The 25435-nt window shown below is 34.1% G+C and overlaps 1 protein-coding gene across 3 annotated transcripts in view; it reads right to left on the reverse strand.

Annotated features, from left to right (window-relative positions):
• Window positions 1-25435, reverse strand: part of LOC140439990 (uncharacterized) — a 66784-nt gene that overhangs the window by 31854 nt on the left and 9495 nt on the right. For 2 of the 3 annotated variants that reach the window (XM_072530212.1, XM_072530211.1), the window contains one exon: window positions 11871-12005. The exons of the other annotated variant lie outside the window; for it this stretch is intronic. In XM_072530212.1, the coding sequence (XP_072386313.1) occupies window positions 11871-12005 (135 nt within the window). The remainder of the gene's footprint in view (window positions 1-11870; window positions 12006-25435) is intronic. 3 annotated transcript variants of the gene reach the window in all.

Here is a 25435-nt window from a genome sequence, read left to right on the forward strand (position 1 = left end):
AGTTGTCCATCTGGTACAGAATTGCAGCCAATGGAGACAGCAAACTAACAATATTTAGAGTGTCTCCACCCACACCTTAACAAGGACTCAAGAAATGAGGAGGATTTGTTGTCAATACTTGACGAAAGAAGTCTGTGTTTTATTTTGTTGTTTTTGGGACTTTGGTTTGTTAATGTAATGGAAAACAGATATAATCATAAAATATTAAATAAAAACTGTCCTGTCATCATCATCATCATCATCTTTGGCTCGACAATCCTCTGTGGATCTTGGCCTGCTCTAAGATTCGTCGCCATTCTGTTCGGTTTCTGGCAACATGTTGCCATCTTCTGATTTTTAATATCCGTAAGTCGGTTTCAACTCCATCTAACCACCTAATTCGCGATCGGCCTTTGCTTCTTCTTCCTACAGGTGTTCCCTGTGGTTAGCTTTTTAGCAATCGTATTTTCTGGCATTCGTATTATGTGTCCAGCCCATCTAAGTCGCTGTGTTTTAATGAACGTTATGACATCTGGCTCATCAACGAGCTGATACAATTCAAAATTATATCTTCTGCGCCACTGCCCTTGGTCGTTTATAGCTCCAAATATTGTGCGGAGTATTTTACGCTCAAATATTCCCAAAAGTCTTTCATCTTTCTGCGTTAGAGTCCATGTTTCTGCTCCATATGTGAGGACCGGCCTCAGCAATGTTTTGTATATAATAATTTTAGTTCTTCTTAGAATGTTTCTTGAGTGGAAATGCTTTGGAGTGCATAGTATGCCCTATTTGTAAGATTTATTCGTCTTTTGATTTCTTCGCTTGTTTTATTGGTAGCAGTCAATAGCGACCCAAGGTATGTGAAGTTGTCAACACGTCCAAAGGTATGACTTCCAAAGACTGTTTCTCGTTCCTCATTTGCTATCGGATCCTTTGTAACCAACATGTACTTGGTTTTGTCTTCGTTGATGACTAGACCGACCTGTTTCGCCGCTGTTTCCAATTCTAGGAGATATTGCTCAACATCTCGCTTGCTACGCCCTATTATGTCAATGTCATCAGCATATGCTAAGACTTGTATCGATCTATTGTAAATAGTACCGTCATCCCTAATTCGTCCTGTACCATAATATATACTCTCTCTGTATCAGATATTATGTTATACATTTATATATTAAGTGTATACTATATTTTTGGACAGAGAGAATATATTTTTTGGCATAGAATAAGTTTTTATTTCTTATTTATGACTATATTTAGTTTGCATTAAAAGCATACTTTCTGAATTTTGGCGCCTAAAATTCAGAACATATTTTTTGAATTTGCCGCCTAAAATTCAGAACCTACGTTTTGAATTTGCCGCCAAATGAAATTAGTTTCGGGCCGTCCGTATTTGGCGCTAGAAACTCTCTCCCAAAACTTTCTATGGGAGTACCTTACTAGGGGGGGTATGGGGTATATACTCTGGTTCAAATAAATTTGCACAGATTGAACTGTTTTGTATTAATTCGTTTGACAGTTTCTTCTTGATACCTAATCAAAAACGGATATCAGGAAGGAAACTTTATAAATATTTTTAATTTATTGACTTTTGTAAAACTGGAGAAAAATGAATAAATAAGAACATATTCTTTTTGATAATTATCGATTATGTCTGTGGGTTGTCAGCACAATTATAAAAGAACAAAGAATAAAAATGTCGAGGATATTTTATAAAATTTATTTTTTCTTTTAGTTGTAAATTAAATAAATTGCAAATAAAATTGTATCTATATTAATATTGTATAGTCGGTTCGCTATTCCCAGTCCGAACTGTCTAGTGAATTTAGTAATTATTTTTTACAGCCAAGCACACGTACTCATAGCCAATATTAATGGTAAACAAACTAAATAGTAAATAAAATAGAATTACCGACAATCAATATTTATTTATCTGCACCATATACTAAATAGTTATGTTAAATTATAACTAAAATATATTTTTTAAATATATACTACCCAAAATTTTATGGGTTTAGTATACACTTCCATTATTTAGAATAATTCTTCTTTTTTTAATGAAAGAAGTCTGTAATAGAAGTTTATTTAAGCTGTTAATACTGTGAGCTATGAACTTTTGTGTTGTAGGTTTCCAGCTATGAATCTGTCAAAATATGCCCGAGTTGAGCAAATAGACCTTATTAAATTTCATCAATAAATGACTGATCGACACTACTTTTAGGCATTTATATTAGAATTTTCAAATATTATCCAATAGATCTGTAAAAATATCAAAGACTAAAAGTTCCTGATCAATAAATTAGAAATTGAACAATCTAAAATACAGCACTTATTTTAGCTACACCGAAACATCACTAAGAATCAAATGGTATTTTTTTTTTGAAAAATGGCGGTGTCAGTTAACTGAAAACAATAATTATAACTGATTACGTTTGCGCATGCACTGACTAACGCATCCAAATAATTACTTAATACATAATATTATATACAACTATTTACCGAAGAAAAAAGTTTCACGGCCAATTGTACTAATACAATATTTAAGAAATTTAATAAATCTAGAAAATGGCCAAATCTCTAACGTTTAATTAATTAATTAATACTTTGCTGATTTGCGCATGCTTCTTATGGAAGTGCAGTCAGTGTTGGCATATCTAGATATTTGTCAGTAGATGCTCTTACGTTAAAATCTCTATATTGACTTATTTTATTTAAAATTAAATGGGAAACCAATTGAGAAGAAGTTTATATTACATATTTAATCTCCAATTTGAAAACAAAATTATTCTAATACTATAATAAAATATTCCAACTGAAATGCATAATTTTGTAATGATTCTTTAGATAAATCTTACAAATTTAGTACTGGATAATTCAAGTACAACAAAATGTGGATAATTCTCTATTTATTGTATTCTGTATTTAATGTGTCATATAGAGTTTTAACTAATATTTCTCAAAGGTATTTTCAAATATAAAATTTACTACTTTTATTGGGAATATGCGACAATTTTCCTTTAAAATAACTTTATTTGACGTTTCGATTTCCAAAATTTTAAAATAAACTTATTTTAAAGTAAAACTGCGGTTTATTCCCAGTAAAAATGGTAAATTGTTCTAGATGTCACAGAAAAATAGCATCAGACCAATATTCGTATCTACTGATTTCTCACAACTATATTATAAGAACGATAACAAGAGATATGACAACACTGAGAGTAATGGCTTAACGGAATACAAAAAATATGGCTACCCTCTACTAAGTTTAGGAGAAATTACCATTTTAAAAACCCAGTGCCCCTACGGGGCACTCCCGAATAAGCCGCGAAGGCCTTATTCAGAAAGATGTCTTCTGAATCTGCACTTCGCGGTATTTAGTTTATATCTATACACTATTAAAGACAAAACGAATAAAACACAGTATCCACTAGTTACCTGGTAAAATACTGATAACAACTATCAGAAATTTGGAATATTCACAATTTAAGACAACTGAAGAAAAGAGGGGATAATAGATTGTTGTCTATAATTAGTTTTTATTGGCCGATGTTGATTGTGTATGGGTATCTAGCTTTCTAATCTTTTGTTTACTAATTCCAGGTAGAGTTTCCGGAATTGGTTGACACTTTTCAACAAGAAATATTAATTATTTTTGAAACTAACATAAAATAATTAAATTATCTAGTAATTGTTTACTAGATATAATAAAATTTAATGAAACAGTCCGATTTTTATTAAATTACATATGGACGTTAAACAAAAAGAATATGATATGCTGAAAATATGAGAATGGGAAATATTCAAGATATTTAGAGGTAAATAACACACTTTATGTGTGCTGTTATAAGTTATTGATACAATTCGTATCACTTCAAGGAAATTTATCCGTGTTCAGACATCTCAATAGACAGCCATTTGATGAGTTTTCCCGTTAATAATACCTATAAGTTTATTGCAGAAATTTCGGCAATGTTTTTTAATTAACAATTTAGTGAGATTTTGTTTTTCGAATTTTTACTTACCATTAAGAAGGTATCGATTTCTAAATAAATAAATTAAATATAAACATATACCCGTTACGGAATAGAAAAACTTTCAAAATGAAGTATTTTGTGAAAATTGTCAGCTTTTCAAATATGAAAAAATATTTCGTCTACGAGCAACAGTTTAAAAGTTATTCGAACTGATTATAGTTAAAAATAACAGCAATGTTGCAAAATAATTTTTGGTTTAATTTTTTTTTTTTAATTTTTTTGGCGCATATTAAAATTCTTTACTTCTCATACGGTAACCGTAGAATTACTGTACCTTTATTATCATTTATCCTTATTTTATGTAATATGTTATTACAAAAAAGATCTCTGGGGATAAACAACTTAAATAACTTTTGAACTAATTGATGGACGAGGCTGATATTTTGAGGGTTTGTTAAGCACTACAAGACCCCCCATGGAGAGCAATCACAGAAGTGAAGTTAATTTTTAAAAAAGTTCTAACCAATTAACAATTTTGACTTATTTTGCTGGTTTTGGAGCAATAAATTAATTAAAGAAAGGTAAAAGAAATAATAAATTAGACTTACTCACAATCAATTTAATTTAACTAATCAGACGACCGGTTTCGCTTTCTACAATATGCAAAGCATCTTCAGGTCACGATACAAAGTTAAATAAATGCTGAAAATAATAAACCCATATTAGGGTGTTGTCTAATAAAGATAAAACAAAGATAGGTGATATAAATTATATAAATTACAGTAATTATGCCAATATTACATGTCTGTGGTTTTTCAAAATGAATAAAATGTTTAAGCAGACAAGGTAAGACCCACAAATTGGTCAAATAGTCTATTAAACTGTAATGAATTAGTAACAAACAAATAAATAAAACATTACTTACATGCCGGTACTCTATTAATTGATGGTTGAAAGAACATGGTTCAAACTATCTTGTATTGTTGATTGGAGAACTCAAGTCAACTATTGTAATTGTTTAACAGTAAACGGGAAAGTTCTTGAGGAGACAGATTTTATCCAATGAAGTAGAGATAGGTAAATGTAATTGTTTGTTTGATGAAAGTAATGTTCTATACCATTAAGTTCTTTAAAGTTATTTATATCTTACTTTCATCAAACAAACAATTACATTTACCTATCTCTACTTCATTGGATAAAATCTGTCTCCTCAAGAACTTCCCCGTTTACTGTTAAACAATTACAATAGTTGACTTGAGTTCTCCAATCAACAATACAAGATAGTTTGAACCATGTTCTTTCAACCATCAATTAATAGAGTACCGGCATGTAAGTAATGTTTTATTTATTTGTTTGTTACTAATTCATTACAGTTTAATAGACTATTTGACCAATTTGTGGGTCTTACCTTGTCTGCTTAAACATTTTATTCATTTTGAAAAACCACAGACATGTAATATTGGCATAATTACTGTAATTTATATAATTTATATCACCTATCTTTGTTTTATCTTTATTAGACAACACCCTAATATGGGTTTATTATTTTCAGCATTTATTTAACTTTGTATCGTGACCTGAAGATGCTTTGCATATTGTAGAAAGCGAAACCGGTCGTCTGATTAGTTAAATTAAATTGATTGTGAGTAAGTCTAATTTATTATTTCTTTTACCTTTTGAAATGGACTCACACAAGCAACACATTCATGATTTTAATTAAAAAAACATTATAATACACCATTTTGAAGGTTTTTCTATCTCGTAACAGATGAAATGTTGATATTTAAGTAAAACTATGGCAAGCAAAAAAACTTTTTAATGGTAAGCAAAAATTCGAAAAATCCATTTTTCGCAGAAAATTCTTAATAATTAAAAAACAACGCCGAAATTTCATAAAATTGGTCAAATACATGGCTATTGCTAAGTCCCGAGAAATACGTATTTCCCTGGATTGTGATTTCCCTTGATTCCCTGGATTTCATCTGGTTGTGGCGTATAAAATTTCAAATTGAAGATTACCATCACGAAAATTTACCTATGCCAATAGCCCTGAGAGTCCAAGAAGAAGATATAAAAAACGCCGAAACTACCATACAAGCAGATCTAAACACTGTTAACAGATACTTTAAGAAATGGGGCTGACAACCAAATACATCGAAGACTGAAGTTGCTTTCCACAACCACAAGGCAAATTATATAGACTAAATATAGAATGCGAAGGAACTGTTCTAAAGCACAATCCAAATACAAAATACATTGGCCTAACACTAGATCATACCCTAACAGTCAAACAACATTTTAAAAACACTGCAGCTAAAATAAAAACCCCAAATAATATTATTCATAAGCTAGCAAATGATACATCAAGGGGGTCTAATGCACAGGTAATCAGAATGAGTGCGCTATCAGTATATTCTACTCCAGAAAATTGCGGCCCTGTCTTTCATTACACAAGTCATAGATGCCCAGTTAATTCATATCCGATGGCTTCCACTTCTCAGCAACATCGCTCCTCCTACAAAAAGACGACTATCCGCAATCAAAACTCTAGTTCAAAAATGCCAACAAAACCCAGCACTGTCGAAAAATACAGACGCCGCTGAACTAGACCAATGACAGTGAAGAATAAGATTCAGACATCTTCCTACTAGAACTGCTATAAATTTGGCTGATTGCACTACTGATAAGCATTGGCTCCGTTCGGCTCGCGGAGAAAAGAATACAACCAAGGCAATTTATCCTGTCGTAAGACGCGACTAATGGGAAGGAATGAGAGGTGGAGAGCCATAATTTGAGGTGTCGAGTTTGTAGAAACGCACGCGGGGCGCTTCGGCGTTACGGTCACCGATCTACACTCCTAGTATCCGAGATGAGACTCTCGTGGGACCACTCTACTCTCATTCCACAGATCCAGGTGAGGTTGAACGAGCTGCGTCCCTGACGCACTCCTTCCCCATTAGGGGTGCTGGGTCACGGCACGTACCCACCTTGGGAGATACAAAAGTGGGAGAGGAGAGATCCTCGGCGGCTACCTGTCTACGTGCGAGGTGGAATTCCTCTACCTGCGTTCACCTTTCCGCCCCGGGGAGGATAACGGACGGGTGTTCGTAACGCAACACAGGTACTACGGGGAGGGTGGAGCCCCGCGATGCTTCGTGCAACGCGCCACCCTCAAATGGTGTCGGACTCGTAGGGGTTAGTGGTTCCGGTTACGGTCGTATGCCGAAAGGCCAGGAAGACCAGGGTCCTACCAATGTTTTCATTGGAGGGAACACGAATTTATTCAATGATAAGCATTGGGAGGGCGAATCGAGTCCAAACATCAAAAATTCTAACCTGATACTATACCTGACCTATAATTAAACCAGACGGTTTTTCTCTCCCTCGTCGTGAATGGTGCAACCTAAGTAGAATATGAGTTCATCATGGAGTTTGTAACAAATCACTGAACCAATAGGGTGTTATTGCCAGTCCGGCAAGTAATAAATGCAGCGCTGCTGAACAAAAAATCAACCACATCGTCTTAGAATACCCAGCTATCAAATTTGCAGACAGTCTACAAGAAATCCACCAATTCATTCCCAAGACAACACATTGGCTTCGACTTATTTAGGATGAGATAATATACAGAGCATTATATTTAAAATAAGAAAGTTTTATAGTCAACTTCCGGTATAAACGGAAGTGGAAAGAGGCTATAAATATTTTAGGTTAATTGGGCATAATTAAAAACCACTCATTCTAAATTTTCGATATTAATTATGTCAACTTTCTCTAAAACGTCTAATTAAGACTTCAAAAGAATCAACCCTGTATAAACCAATCTGTAAGACTGTAAAAGTGCCTTTGGTATTATAATGAAATTAACAGTGAACTAAAATGCACAATAACTATTCTTAATATACAGAAATCTCAAATTACTGTTTTATTATATTATATTATAACTAAACTACGTAGTCAGTGATTAATGGGACAGAACACAAGGTGTAATAAGAAGGTAGATCATAACTAAAGCATAGACTCTGGAACCAATAATTTCTCGATAGAATCTAACAAATAGGCTCACAAAAATTACGCCCTTTGAAGTTACAACATGAAACACGATTTTTTCCAATATCTGGTAAAATGTTTGTGGCACATTTTGATGAAAACACGTGGATTTTATAATGTAAGATCCTTAAAAAAATCTGTGCGTCCCATACAATTTTTATAGGAGATGCGATCACTCATACCACCCCCCAAATTTTACAATTAAATTATTATTTGGCATCATTAGTTATATTACAATATTTTTGAAACTTCTTTGTCTCAGTATTATAATGTATATAGGAAGTATTTTTTCGAAAAACTTTTTATCGGGATACGGCCTCTTTTCCATTACGCTTCAATAATTCTGAGTAAAAAAAGTAAATCATAAACTCTAATCTTTGCTACAGCATCTCTCACCACATCTGAATAATATTCTTTCAACCACAACTCCAATATTTACTTCACCTAAACCTACCTGGAATAAATTAATCTTCCGTTAATTAAATGTGATGAGTATGAAATAAACTCCCAATTTCTAAGTTATTTAAAGATCTTTTAGATAAACCCTTCTAAACCTTTAAAGAACAAATTATTAACCACAGTTCTGACGTAATTGTCTACACAGATGCTCGTAACAGTCCTATAGATGATGGATGCACAGCACACAACTCTTCAGCTGCGTACACACTGCTGATTTGTACTCTGTTCTTCAAGCTGATAACTCATAATCGCCAGAAAATAAAAAAGTACCGAGTCTTTAGCGTCTATCCATTCTCTCAAAGTATGTATACTGCATATCTGTGGTTCAAGCTATCCAAAACTCCATTCCATAATTTAATTTTACATCTGGACATTGGCAAAGAACACGCCGATCTTTCTGCAAACAAGCCGCTTCTTCAAATATCAAGACTGAAAACGTACACTCTCCACACACATCTCCATTTGCTACAATTCCGTCTTCTATACTGTACAGCGCTTCTTTAAAAGTTTTTTGAGTGCACTTTTAATATGAGGGGCGATAATACACAATAGTACACAACCCTGACGTATTCCGCTCTTTATGTTAAATTCTTCTGTTTCATTCTCGGCCTCTACAATGGCCTTTTGTTGTAGATATATGTAACTTTGATATTATCTCTGCGTCTCTGTCGTCTATTCCCGACCCTTATAAGATTGAGAAGAGTTTGCTATGCATCATTCTATTGAAGGCTTTTTCAAAGTCGATGAAGCACGCGAAGACGTCTGTATTGACGTCCCACGCTCTATGAATAAGGACTTGTACGGATAATAGGGTCTCTCTAGTGCCAAGCCCTCTTCTAAAGCCAAATTATGTCGCTTATTTTTTCATCTAGTTTTTTGTATACTTTTGTTTGCATAATCCTAAGGAAAGTTTTCAAGGCGTGGCTCATCAGACTGATTATTTTTTGATCGTCACATTTATTTGCGATCGTCTTTTTGTGAATCGGAATGAATATTGACAGCAGCCAATCATTTGGTATTTGTCCGGGTAAGTAGATTTTATTGAAGACGGTGGTTAATAGTTTTATTTGATATGTGTCAAATAGCTTAAACACTTCTTTCTGTATCTGGTCGTGTCCGGCAGCTTTGCTGTTCTTTAGTGCTTCGGTAAGTGACTCCACTTCTGTCTGGGTGATGGTGGGTATTGATGTTTTCTTCTCCAAACAGTAGAACACGCTTCAATCAAAGAGGTTCTAAGAGGGATGAATAAGGAAATGGAAATTTTAAATACAATCAAAACAAGAAAATTGGAATACCTTGGATACTTTACACGTGGAGAGAGATACATGCTTTAACTGATTATGCAGGAAAATATCCAAGGAAAAATAAGCGCTTATAAAGACGTAGAATATTATGGCTGTGTAACCTGAGAAAGTAGTACGGATGTACATCAATTGAACTTTTCCATCTCTAAAATCCGAATAGCTATGATGATTGTCGACCTACCCCATTTTGGCATCAAAACTATCATAAATTATTTATGAAATGCACAGATTTCGTGAATACTACTTTTTAAGATGTTCATACCATAAGAAGGGAACTTGTAAATTTTCAAACAGTTTATGAGAGATTAAAAAAAAAACAATTTTTATTCTGTCTCTTCAAAGCACTGTGCAATTTTTCTGTTCATATTTTGTACTAAGGTGGTTTATGTTCAATCGATCTATTCTTGGCTCCAGAATGTGTGTTTTAATGTATAACTCATCTTTTTGTGATACCCTGTATATTAGTCAGCTTTTAACGCAACACAACTCAAGCAGCAGTTAATAAGTATATTAGTACTGACAACAGAAGAGTATAAACATTTATCTGGTAATTTTTGAAATTTAAAATGACCGTGATTGTCAAAACTATTTAAAGAGAAACATAATCTTTGGATATAAGATAATTTAATTTACTCCTGACAATACTGATCTCAAATAGTTACCAGATATAACAGATGCACACCAAATAACATAAAACATGCACTAGATATAATTCATAAGATTATAAAAGTTAGATAAAACTCATTGATTCCATAAAAGTGTAAAAATTTACTTATATTTCACTCAAATATCACCGGGACTAATATAGAAAGGATAAATTGGTTAGTTAGTCGTATTGTATAGTTATATTGTGGAATTACATATATAATGTATATGTAATTCCACAATATTATGTCTATATAGACTGTACATCTCTCTAATCGGCATTCAATTATTCTACCTACCATGTAATATATCCAATTGCAATTTCTCTCTTCAAAAAATATAAGTAAATAATCAGAATATTTAAATATGTTTCTCAAGGTTTTGAGTCAGTGTTTCAATTAATAATTTTCATAAAAATGTACGGTATATCTGGTAATAATGGAATTTCTATTACTTTGAATACAGAAAAAATCAAATTCAATTAAACAGAATCACTTTTTTGTAAATTACCCCCTAAAAATTTGAATAAAGACTGATTACTTCTGTTAAATATGCTAAATTGAAAATTTGGAACACGAGAAAAACAGGCAAGTAAAATGATGAGCCATAAATAGAACTTCTTGTGCATTTTAGCATATTTATATAAAACCTATTATGGAAAATGAAGACATATAGAAGAATAATAGATCAGTGTTTCAACAACGCTGGCCACCATTATATTTTCGGAATTATAATACAGTGGCGGGAAAAAACTGTAAATAACTTGATAAAAAAATAGTCAACACCCCCAAAGAAAGTTGTATACCTTGGCCACATTGTAAGAGGTCTTAGATATTCACCACCACAAACCAATGGAATGTAAAATAAAACAGAAAGAGTCAACGAAGAGGAACTAAAATATTTGGTTTGGGATTATATCAAACCAACTATTTAGAGCAGACTGAAAACAAAATCAAGATTGCCATTTTGACCTTCAAGGTCCGCCGAGAAGATAATAGACTATACTTATTTGTTTCAGCTGGTCTTACTTCAGAAAAAAATGCGGAAAACCAAATCTAGTTAAATGAACACGAGAAGAACATTTAAAAACCTACAGTGATTAGTAAATATATTCTACATGCTGTTTTATTTTTGCTTATATTGAATAAATGAATAATTTTTATCAATTATTATTTTTGAAAATGAAAAAATCTGAACATTTTCGAAACGTAATAAATATTAAATTTAAGATTATTTTAGAGATTAAATAAATACAAGAGGGATTAAGTTTGAAATGACTCACTGATGAAATATAACAAAGTTCTTATGAATTATTTGAATCATCTAAGAAGCTGCGCAACGTATCTGCTTTGAAAATACTAAACTAAATTATTATTTCTGTCGGTTTACGTGTTTAACATCGATAGTACTTAAAAAACAGATACGAGATTACATAAAGACACAAGAGACAAGTATATACCTGTTCAGAGGCAGACAAGAGACACTTAATGGCAGCTGAACGTTTGATTTGCTCAGCGTCAGCATGCACATGTCTCCACCAATCAGATGAGGACCTGTGCGATCCTAAATAGCCTCTGTTGTATCTTCTCACTTCCTAACAAGTAAAGTAAGAATGGTTGAAACGTTTATATCAGTGCAAGCCATAAAGTGCATACAGTAATATGATAAAAAATTCAAAAAAGTGTGTTATTTTCTACTCGTATTTACGTTGTTTTTTAATTTTATAAATATTCACATGGCTAAAAGGACTTGTTAAATATGGAAATTAATGCAAAACGGTGTGTGATATTTAACCAAATATACAATCATGTTGATAAAAAAGTACATTACAACTGACTTGAATTAGAATGACTTCTTACTCGATGTATTTTTTTGACTTTAATCAAATTAGCACAAACTCTCCCTGCTAAAGATGAATAAAGTGCAACCAGTTACAAGACTAGCTTAATTAATTAATTTTATTGTCTACAGACATAAGCCAAGTGGCGGCCATAGTTCAGTGGCTAGGTAGTGATTAATATATTTTCTTGGCAGATCTATACAGAGGCTGCTCATCTGTGTTGTGTATCATTAAGTGTATACGACTTGCACTACTGCAGTACTCTCAGTGATTCGCTTATTGTCTTTCGAGAGATGAGATTAACACTAGAAGCGCAGCCGTTCCAATTTTGACCCATTTCAAAATTCATCTCTTTGCAGTAAATATTCTATACTTGTTATAGCCTTAAAATTTTTTGACATTTTGTAAATTATCGGATACATTACATTCTCAAAACTATATGTCTATTGTGATAACTAATTTTTTGTTTTTTTTTTTACGAAAATACCTTAAAGCGCAGATGGGTCATCCTAGATTCACTATCTATATTAGTATAAATTATTTACAATTGATACATACTAATTTATATTGGAGTTTAGGGCACTACTACTTATAACTAATGGCAATAGAATGTCGAAATACATCGTCTGAATGGAGAGGATACCAAGGGGAGCAGATCGTCTATTGCGACCATCTCATCGTTCAGTCGAGTTTGAACTAGTGAAGTGCTAGTAAGGGTTTTTTTACTTTTATTGAGTACGTACAAAGTGTCGTGACTGTGAATAATTGGCCCTTGACTCATCAACATCTTGTTGATGCAATGAATGAAATTTTAGGATAATCTGAAGGCGAAGTATTATACTCTTCAACTGATGAAGAGTGGAAACAGCCAGTCGAATTTGATTCTAAGTCCGATGACGACACGGAACTGACAGTGCCTCAGTCTGAGAGTATCGCTGTTAAAGCTATGTTATTTGTTCTTATCTTATAAAATGATACTATTTCGTACTTTTATGTATTTTCTCGTTCTGATTTAGAATGTATTTTTTTCTTCAGTGATAATGACAGCCTATCCGCAGAAAGCAGAGGGCGCGGTCGACGAAGTAGAGGTGGAAGTAGACGTGGCCGTAGTCAATCACCGGTCAGAGCAGCAGGATGTAATTAATTCTTTCTCAAATTCCTGTTGGCTCAAAAATTATAGCTCCTGATGGTACACTTTGGAAGATCGAAGCATTGTGTAATGCATCTGCTGGTAGAAGAACACATCAAAACGTGTTCAAAGATACTTCCAGGCCTACACCATATGCCAAACGCCGTGTCGATGAAACATATAATAGTGCTTATCAACTTCTTATTGACGATAAAATTTTAAAATATATCACCGACTGTATTACTCGAGAAGCACGCCAAGTTCATTCAAACACTTGGTCTCTAACAACAGAAGAGTTAGAATCATTTATAGCCATAATATATGTACGAGGAGTCATGGGATTTCGAGAAATAATAAAATATTTAAGATTCGATGTCAGGTCTACACGATCGCAGATACTAAAAGACAAGTTTGCATTGGTGTCGGAAATTTGGTACAATTTCATTGCAAATTCATAGAGCAGCTGCATTCCAGGACCATATATCACTGTCGACGAGCAACTGTTTCTATCGAAATGTAGGTGTAGGTTTACTCAGTTTATTGCCTCAAAACCCGATAAATATGGTTAAAAACTCTGGATGTCCGACCAAGACACTACATTGTCAATGCTTTTCCGTATTTAGGGAAAGCGAGACCAAATAACGAGCGCCTCTGTGATTATGTGGTAAAAAGTTGATGCAACCATATTTTAAAAAAGGAAGAAATGGTACGTGTGACAATTTCTTCACATCACTCCACTAGCTGAATTTTTGAAAGCGAATAGTACTAGTCTCCTTGGTACTATGAATAAAGCTCGACGTGAAATCCCGGCTTGTGTGAAGTACGCGAAAGAAAATATGTACAGTACAATACTTCCAAAGACAGGTGATATCTCAGTTTATCAGTCCAGAAGCAATAAAAATGTGGTCATTCTTAGTACAATGCACTCGGATGTACAAATTGCATCAACTGAGAAAAAGAAAGCTGAAACTATTGAATTTTATAATGAGACAAAATATGGTGTTGATGTAGTGGAGGATGTATGACACAAATGACACGCAAGTATTCAGTGAAGGCATCGTCTAGGCATTGGCCACTTCACACGTTTTACAATTTACTGGACTTAAACTTTGCTGGAATAAATGCCTGGATCTTATATAAATCCTTAAACAAATCGCAAATAAGTCGCAGAAATTATATTCTGAAGCTAGGAGAACTCTCAGAAAAATACGCGGGGACTAGAGCTGCTGTGAAACGAGGTGCCATTCCAGATGAAATCGATGAACCTAAAAATAAGCGAACACATTGTGAAATCAAATCACAGTGTTCTGGAAACAAATCATCTGTAAAATGCCACGTGTGTAAAAAAACCGTCGGTAAAAAATGCACTTCCACGCAATATTTTGTATGTTCATTATGTAGATAAGAGTACTATCTAGTTATTATAAAATATTACATTAACAGTTACATAAATACATTATTTATTATAAAATCAATATATATTTTGTTAAAAGTTTCCTTTTACATTTTCGACATAGATCATAAGGGTCAAAAATGACTCGTCCGCAATATAGGACTGGCAGAAATGTTCTCGCTTCTAGTGTTAAATACTTTCTGGTTTTTTGTTTCTAGTGGGTATCTACATCATTCCATATCAAAGGCAAATAAATACCTCCATAATTTCTTTAATTGCATTTCTACAGATGTTTCTTTTTTGCTAACATCGCTCTTGCCTTTCCTTTGTGAATGAATGAATGAGAATGAATCGTAACTATCTGATATAGTTACGTTTTGACAAATTAACATTTTTATGAAGGACGATATCCTGTACAATATCTGAGAGGATCATTTTGATACCTAACCATTATCAGAAGACATTTTGCGCAAATACGTTAATAACAACTATCTAATAATTTTAACTTAATACAGCATTTTAATTAGTTAATTATTACCTATTATTACAACACACAGAAAATAACATAGGTTCAACACTGGACGTTCAGAAGATTAATCAAAATTAAAGACATCGATAAAAAGGAAAAGGACAAATATAAAATAGCAAAGATAGTTTAAGACTTATAAAAAACTTGTACAGCTCAGAAGCACTACTAAATATAAAGGGAAATAGAAAGAGCTTTAAAAGAACTAAAAAATAATAAAGCTTCCAGGACACGACGGTATAGTTGCCAAGTTTTTAAAAATAAGCAGGAATGAGAGTCAGTAATACTGCTACACAAAAAAGGGAAAAATGATAATCTTAAGAATTATAGACCTATATCGTTGCTGTCAAGTGTACTGATTGTTTATGAAAATTATTTACAAACAAAATGGAGAATTACATCAGACCATCTGCTGACAATGAGAACATTGATAGAGAAAGCAAATGAATACCAACTACCCGTATTTCTTGCCTTAGTAGACTATGAAAAAGCATTTGACAATATTAAGATGTAGGCCAAAGAACAAGCTATTAATAATAATTGAAGAATATATTCTAGACATAGGCAACATAGGCACTTGTCAACTCAGAAGTGATGCCCTAAATAAGCCACGAAGAAATAGAAAGGACAGTAAAAGAGATAAAAAGAAATAAAGCTCCTGGAAGCGATGGAATCCTAGCAGAAATGCTGAAGGAAGGCGGAGAAGAAGCCATCATATATCTAAAAATACTATTTAATAAATGTCTATTCCAAGGCAACACACCCGAAAAATGGAATGCTGCTAAAACAATACTAATAGTATATAAATATAAAATAATATAAATATATAATAAAGTCAATAGACTGGGAAAATAAAGGAATCCCTATTAACGGAAGATACTCGAACCATCTTAGATACGCAGATAATGTAGTACTAATAGCCGACACGTGGAATGCAATGAATAGGATGATTGAAGAGCTACACACAGAATCCCTAAAAAAAGGACTGAAAATGAATTTCAGCAAAACTAAACTAATGTCAAACAAAGATGACAAACCTATGATAAACATCCGAGGGACAGAGATAGAACACGTAGATGAATATACATATCTAGATCAAAATGTCAAGGTACCTGTACTTACATATTATGGAGCTCAAACCTGGTCATTCACTAAAATAAACATGGAGAAGATCAGAAAAACTCAGAGCTATGGAACGACAGATGCTGGGTATCTCAGTCAAAGACCATAAAACCAATGAAGACATTCGTAATAGAACAAAAGTAAAAGATGCTGTCGAACAGGCAGCTAAACTGAAACGGGCTGGACATAACGAACGTCTTAAGGATGGCCGATGGAATAAAGAAAACGGGAATTGGCGGCCATATAAAGCCAAAAGACCACGAGGAAGACCGCAAATACGCCGGAGCGACGATATTAAAAGAACTGCAGGACCAATGTGGAAACGTCTCACAAACAACAGAGATGAATGGCGAGAATTAGGAGAGGCCTATATTCGGCAAACCGAATAGAGAGAAGGGCTTAAAAATGGGCAACTAATATATTATATACAGGGTGTGGCGCGACCCCAATAATTTAATTAAAAGTATTGACAGATACAGTTATGTTAAAAATCTAAAATTATGAATTCCATAAAATGGTTGTATATATACCGGAGAACTTTGTATATATGTCTGGACAATTCACCAGGCCATGAAAAAATGTAGTTTTGTCCATGAAAGCAAATTTGTTATTATTTCTGATTCAATGAACGCATTATTTGGAATAAAACAGTTACATACAACTCAAGCTATACTTCTCAAGATCAAAGAAGAATTATCTCATCTACTCTTTGTCAGCCATTTTCCATCCACTCCTGGATGTAGGTCTCTCCCAATTGCTTCCATCTTTCTCTATCTTGGGCCAATCTAATCCACTGTTTGCCTGCCACTGTTCTTATGTCATCTACCCATCTTTTTTGAGGTCTTCCCATGCTTCTTGTTGTCGTCCTTGGTCTCCATTCTAGAATTCTCCGTGTCCACCTGTTGTCATTATATCGGGCTACGTGACCTGCCCAGCGCCATTTCATTTTTGCAATTTCTTCCACAATATCCCTAATCTTTGTTCTACGTCTTATCTCGGTGTTTCTAATCTTGTCTCTTAGTGATATTCCAAGCATGATTCTTTCCATTGCTCTTTGCGTTGTTTCTAATTTTTTAGCAGATTTTTTGGTAAGGGCTACTGTCTCCAAGCCGTAAGTACAAACTGGTAGTATGCATGTGTTATACACCTTTTTCTTTAAGTTTACAGGAATGTAGGTGTTTTTCAAGATATATGCTAATTTGCCGAAAGCGCCCCATGCCAGTTGTGTTCTTCTTTTAATTTCAGCATATTGATTTGGTTTTCCTAGTTTGATAATATGACCTAGATATACATAATGTTTAACATTTTCTATGGTATGATTTTGTATTGTTATATTTGTCTGGTCTCGGCTCAGTATTTTTGTTTTGCTGTAGTTCATTTTTAAGCCTACCGCTCCTCAAACTGCATTTAATTGTTGTAACATATCAATTAGTTCTTGGATATTATCGGCTATTAAAACTATATCATCTGCGAATCGCAAGTGGTTTAAGTATGATCCGTCGATGTTGATACCCTTATTGTTCCATTCTAGTTTCTTAAAAATGTCTTCTAGAACAAGGGTAAATAGTTTGGGAGAGATGGTGTCTCCTTGTCTTACTCCCCGTTGTAGTCTTATGGGATTAGTTTTTGTGCTTTCGTCCAGCTTTATCTGCATGGTGGCATTTTCATATATGTTTTTAATTATGTTAGTGTATTTTGAATCTATACGTGCATTTTCTAGAGATTCAAGCACTGCCCATAATTCGATGGAATCGAATGCTTTATGGAAATCGACGAACGCCATATGAATTGGAACATTATACTCGGTGCATTTTTCTATCAGTGTTCTTACGGTGTGCAAGTGGTCTATGGTACTAAAATGTTTTCTGAATCCAGCCTGCTCGATACGTTGATAGAAATCGAGCTTATGTGTTAGGCGGTTGGTTATGATTTTAGTTAGTAATTTATACAGATGTGAGAGCAAGGATATTGGTCGGTAATTCTCGATGTTTGCTTTGTCTCCTTTCTTGAATAGTAAAATGACTTCGGAGTTGTACCATTCTTGAGGAATCTTTCCTTCATCAATTACTTTATTAAATAAAATATTTAATACCTGTTCTATTTTTCTTCCACCGATTTTCAACATTTCGACTGTAATTTTATCCTCTCCCGGATATTTATTCGTTTTTAGTTGATTTAGGGCCATTCTTATTTCATAGTCGGTTATGTCCGGTATTTCTTCTGAGCCGGTGTTAATTATTGTTCGTTCAGTACGTCGTTGTTGTGGTTGTGTATTTGCCGAGTATAATTTAGTGTAGAATTTTTCAATGGCCTCGCTTATTTCCTTTCTGTCTCGGACGGTGACGTTTTTCTCATTTTTTATTTCTATGATTTTTCTTGTGCCGTTTGAGTTTTTTGCTTTTAGTACTTTCATATTGCAGTTATCTTGTATTATATTTTTTATTAGATTGTTAGTATAGTTTCTATGATCGTTCCTAATTTCTTTCTTCACGTTTTTGTTTAAACTTTTGAAGCTGTCCGAAGTTCGATCTGTTCTGTTTCGTCTTTCTTTTAGTAATTTAATTGTATTAGGTTGAAGTTTAGATGTTTTGGCTGTTTTCGTGTTTGAGCATATTTTCTTAACCGATGTTTTTACAGTTACTTTTATTTTATTGGCTAGTCCGTTTATATCCATTTGTCTCAGTGTCTCTACTGATTTTAGTCTTGTGCTTAGCTCTTTTTGGTATTCCGTTTGTTTTTGAAATAGGACATCGGTGGTTAGGTATCGTTCTCGTTTAATAAGTTTGTTTCGTTCTACTCTCGTCTGTATTTTAATATTCGCTCTAACCAATCTATGGTCACTTCCGGTATAGAATTTGTTTAGTACTCATCTACAGACTCAACAAAAAGACATTTACTTCATGTGGGCAACTTCTCATATGGGAATAAGTGGCAACGAGGAAGTGGACTCCCTGGCAAGCAATGCAATAACAGACCAAAAAATTGCTATCATAAATTAAATACCTTGGACTGATCATAAAGTAAAAATCAAAGACCACATCTACAGAGCATGGCAAACTACTTGGGATCACACTGCTATAAAATTCAAAGAATGCCTAGATCAAGTAGGCACCACACTCATCTTACCAAGTGATAGAAAAGACCAACTCATCAATAGACTTCGAACAGGACATACTCTACTTATGCACATATCATATCTTCAACAAAAAGCTGCTCCGATGTGTATTAAGTGCAACACACTCAATTATCAGTGAAATATACAGATATCGAGTGTCCAGTAGACAAGAACAAAAGGATCGCAAATGAATGACAATTTAAAAAATGTACTGACTTCAAATTTAACATATTTATTATATTATCACAAAATCACTAAACTATATACCAAATTGTAATAATCCTTAGTGGTTGATGCGGATATATTTGTGTAAATAAACAAAAATTTAAATAATAAAGGTCTTTCATTTCACCCTCTATTATTTGAAACGACATGGAGTAATGCCGGTAGCGATTAAGGCAAAAGTTTACTTTAAAAGAAAGTATTAAAGGTTCCATAGGTGTTTTCTAATTTAAACCCTGTATAAATATATACACAACTGATTGGTTTATAATGACAAATTGATTATTATTTAGATGTAATTGTAAAGTACTTTTATCAACAGCAATTATGAATTTTTGTATAATTTAAATACTATTTAGTATTTACCAATTATAATAATTATTCTTCAAATTTGTTTTGTAAAACATCTCAATTTTGTCAGAAGAGAAAGGGATTATCTACTTTTTCTAAGAACAATGGCAACTAAAGGTTTAACTAGATAATTAACTAAATTTCAATTAGAAAATAATAGATTGTAAATCATACAACAATAAATCTGACAGTGAAGATTTCAATGAGCCACTACTACTGTATTACATTGTTGTATTTTTATGTCGCATTTGTTAACTCTCTTGAATAAAAAGATGTTATGATGAATTTTATTTACAATCAGCTTTTAAAAATCCTATAAGCTAAATTAAGAGTGCATTTTAGAATAACTAGTGTAATTAATATACTTTCACAGGGCAACAAGCTGCGATAAGATATATAAACCGTTGTAAAGTTTCAAAATGTTTTTTGTAATTCTGATTTTAGGATAATTAAGAAAAGGAGACTCTATACATGGAAATCTCCAGCAGACAACCAACATAACGTCATCAGAAACCAAATTAACTACCTTCTCATCTGCAAACGATACTGAAATTCCATAAAATCAGTAAAATCATACCCCGAAGCTGATGTGAGATCAGATCACAACCCAGTTGTAGGAAGGTTTAGAATGAATCTAAAAAAGCTTGTGGCTAAAACTAAAGTAGAGAGGATACAAGTATCCCGTTTGAGGGACTAAAAATTAAAGAAGAGCTCACCAAAATAGAAATTATTCCTACTGAAGATTCGAACAGGAAATTCTTCTTGCAGTACAGTCTCCTATCGGAGGTTGGCTACCATCACAGCAATCTTTACTTTGTTGGCTGCAGCTCTGAACAACTGTATTGAACTGCACCCATACCACTCCCTTAAATTTCGCAACCAGGAAATCCTCCTACGTCCCACATTTCTCTTTCCCGAGATTTTTCCTTGGATTATGAGCCTAAGCAGAGAGTACTTTTCTCCTCTCATTATGTGGCCCATTATGTGGAACAGGAAATGGCATATGTTAAAAGATGCTCTTATACGCACATGTGAGACACTAACACTAACACCTAAGCTGATCAAGAACAAAAATGAATGGATGACCGATGAGATACTGGATCTCATGGAAGCAAGGAGATCTTATAAAACCAAAGACAAAAACATGTATAATATTATACACACAGAAATAAGGAAAAAGATAAGAGATGCAAAGGAAAGATGGTATAGTGACAGATGCGAAGAGATTGAACAGTTGGTAGAGAAACATGATAACTTAAACCTTCATAAAAAAATTAGGGAAATAACAGGCACTAATATTAACAAAAAATCAAACATACAGTACAGGAATCATTCCCACAGATTGGCTGATGTCAACATTCATAACATTACCAAAAAAACCAAATGCAAAAGAATGCCAAGACCACCGGATAATAAGTTCAATGAGTCATACGCTCAAAATATTTTTAAAAATTATACACCGGAGAATACACAACAAACTTGAGCATGACATAAGTGACACACAATTTGGATTTAGAAATGCACTGGAAACGCGGGAAGCCCTGTTAGCTGTGAATGTACTTGTGTAAAGGTGCATGGATGTTAATCAGCCAGTATATATGTGTTTCTTGGATTACAACAAAGCCTTCGATAAGGTCAGACATAACCGTCTTATCGAATTACTTGAAAAGAAAAACTTAGATATGAGAGACTAGAAGAACTAACTATGGGAATAAAAGTAAATGGCCGACCAATCAATAATATAAGGTTTGCCGACGACACTGTTTTATTAGCGGAATGTCTTGAGGATTTACAACAAATGGTTCACAAAGTGGTAGAAGTCAGTGAAGAAAACGGACTGTCCCTAAACACAAAAAAGACACAATTTATGGTAATTACAAAAGCCCAACAGCGCCAAGAAAACATAACAATACATGGAGAACAAATTAAAAAAGTTGAAAAATATAAATATCTGGGTACAATAATTAACGAAAATAATGAGTACACAGAAGAGATTAAGGCAAGAATAGGACAGGCAAAAAATTCTTTCAACAAACTGAAAAAAGTACTCTACAGCAGGGACATTTCAATTTCTTTAATGATAAGACTTCTGAGATGCTACGTGTTCTCCGTATTATTTTATGGGTTGGAGGCTTGGACATTAAAGAAAGATGTTTCGGACAGATTAGAAGCCTTCGAGTTATGGGCCTACAGAAGGATATTAAGAATAAGTTGGATGGGTAGAGTCACGAATGTCGATGTGTTGAGAAGAATGGGAAAAGATAAAGAGGTTTTAAATATAATTAAAGTCAGAAAACTGCAATATCTAGGACATGTCATGAGGGGCGAGCGTTATAACTTGCTGCAATTAATAATACAAGGAAGAATACAGGGTAGAAGGAGTCGCTGAAGAAGACGCATCTCCTGGTTAAACAATTCGAGAGCTTTGTTTAACTGGACTTCTGCTGGCCTCTTTAGAGCAACGGTATCGAAAGTGGGAATTGCCATGATGGTTGACAACCTTCTTAGAGGAGATGGCACATGAAGAAGAAGAAGAAGAAAAGGACAAATAAGATTGCTTGAAAAAAAGTTGTTTCCATTGAAAAAAAAAGGACCCTCAACCTAAATACCTTAAAATCATTATAAGCACAGTTTTTGTTTCTGTGGTTTTACCTGTCGATTGCAAATTATTGTTTGCGTATTGTTGTCCTTGTTTTTGTGTATTATAATTCTGCTGTTGGCGAGAAATATGGAGGCTTTAGAAGCTCGATCAGCGCGAAATGATGGTATACGTTTTTTGAGTGTGCAAACGAATCTAGCGGCGGTACGAAGAGACTAATCTGTTCATTCGAAAACCTGGTTATAGACGATGCAGCACTAAAACATCTAGAGATGACTGAATCTAAAGATGATGAACGGCCACAGTAAGTTCCCATTGAAATCATCGAGTATTAAAAAATGTATAAGTGAGTGGACAGGTAGGGGGCGACTTTATGCTGCTGAATTATCTTCTAGAACTAGAGCTTTTTCCTACTAGCAAACAACATATTAGAACGGCTCGAAAGTCATATGAATCAAAGAGAAGCAAGAAAGTTATATTACTAAATAAATATTATTAGAAAAGAATTCAAGTAGAGAATCCACCGCTGTAATGATAAGGATGGCAACTTGCTTACAACAAAGAGGATGTCCTGTTAAGATGGGTTTGACACTTTCGGGAGTTGTTGGCAGGGGACCCTACTAACAACATAGAACTGGAGTACCGAAATGAGGAATTTGTGGAACCCTCCTCGGTAAAAGAAGTGAAAATATTTACAAAAAAAACTAAAAAACCACGAATTCCTAGACACCGATAGTATTCCAACAGTTATTTAAACACCGAGGAGAGCATATCATTAAGGTGATGCAAAAATAGTGTGTAACATTTGGTTTGAGGAGCAAATGTCTGAGGAATGGAGCTTAGGCTTAATATTCCCATTACACAAAAAGGGAAAACAACTAGAATGCAATAATTACCGCGGAATAACTATCCTAGATACAGCATCCAATTGTCAAACGTATTGCATGAGAGATTGAAGCCTTATAACATAGGAAGGCGCTCTTTTGATGATCGCACAGAGTTAGTCTTTTCCGAAAATGGACCGTTGATTGCGCATAGGTATCTGATATAGATTCTAGAAGACTATGTTTTACAGTTCGTGGTTAACAAGGTTCAAATCACGCGATTTCTATAGCCTGTTCGTAGCCCAGACTTAAGTCTTATTGAACACATTTTGGATCAGGTGGTGAGATAATGAGCCATCTACTTAAAGTACTCCTATCACCCACTCACGCATATACACCACATTAACACCTAAGTGAAGATCAATTTGGATCAAGAGCAGGGTTCGGAACAAGGGAAGCACTTTTCAGTTTGTAAGTTGTAATACAGAGAGCCAGGGATGTCAACTGCAATGTGTTTGCATGTTTCATCGATATCGAGAAGGCATTTAACAATGTACTATATGGGAAACCAATCGATATCCGAAAAACATCAGGAATGGATGGTAAGGATATAAGACTAATCTGAAACTTATATCTCCAACAAAAAGCAACAATGCGATTCCAAAATGAACTGTCCGAGATCTTTACAGTTGGCTTCAACGAATCAAGGATGAAGCCTTGGACGAATTACAATGAGAATTACACTTTACATTTCTTTTGACGTTTCAATCTCCAATGTGGAAATCATTTTCAAAAATTGTAAAATAATTTTATGAATGGTCTTAACCTGTAAATGTTTACAATTTACTGAATTGTAAAAAGACTACCAACCTTTTACGTCACTGCTTTATCATAATATATTTAACGTGGGACGGCGAATTTTACGAGTAGCAGATGGAAGGACAATAGGAAGTCTCTTCAGACCGGTTACGGCAAAACTTTTTCATAAAAAATTCCAGCAACAGCAGATAAAAAGCCATTGTGTGAGTTCCGTTATGTGAATGACACTTTGTAATCTGGAGCAAACCACATTTCTTAAATTCCTTAAATCTTAAGATCCAGTCCACTATCATCAATGACATTACAACTCTTACTGATATTTGCTGCGTTTACTATGACACTACACTTCTAGTCTCTACTTCAAAAGAAATTACTTTCTTTCTCCTCTTTCTTTTATCCTATCAGGGTGTCGGATTTGGGCTAGCTAATTTAATTTCCATTCACCCATTTCTTTTATTCTTTTCTAACAAATTACTAAGTTATTAAAAAAACTCTAGGTATAAAGTGCTAAGTTTGGACTCAGGTTAACCACAACAAAACTAAAATCATGGTTATTGATCGCCAACAACACTTTCCTGAAACCCAAACTATTGCGGAGTGTGAGGTAGTCTCCTCTATGATATATCTTAGAGCTCTAGTTAACCACACAGGCAGTTGTGAACCCGAAATTCGAAGACTCATACAACTAGCAAGAGCAGCAATGACTGAACGAAACGGGGTATGGCGTGATCGTCACATTACTATGATAAATAAGAAGAGACTCGTTTTAACTCTGGTCTTTTTGGTCTGGAGACATGGAACCCATAGACGCTTTTGAAATGTGGACATGGAGAGGGCTGCCTCGAATTCCATGAACTGCTAGCCATATGAATGTTTCGGTTCTAGATGAAATTAAACCCAATCGGCGTCTCTCTAGTACTGTTTACTTTAGAATATGAAAGTTCTTTGGTCATATCCATTGAAACGATCACAATATGGAGCGGTTGGTGGACCAAGGAAAGCCTCACAGTCAACGCCAACGCGACAGATCTTCAGAGCGATGGGCGGACATTACGAAAAAGCTTCTCAAGAAACAGTACACTGA

This window comes from Diabrotica undecimpunctata, chromosome 4 (genome assembly GCF_040954645.1).
Source record: "Diabrotica undecimpunctata isolate CICGRU chromosome 4, icDiaUnde3, whole genome shotgun sequence".
NCBI lineage: Eukaryota > Metazoa > Arthropoda > Insecta > Coleoptera > Chrysomelidae > Diabrotica > Diabrotica undecimpunctata.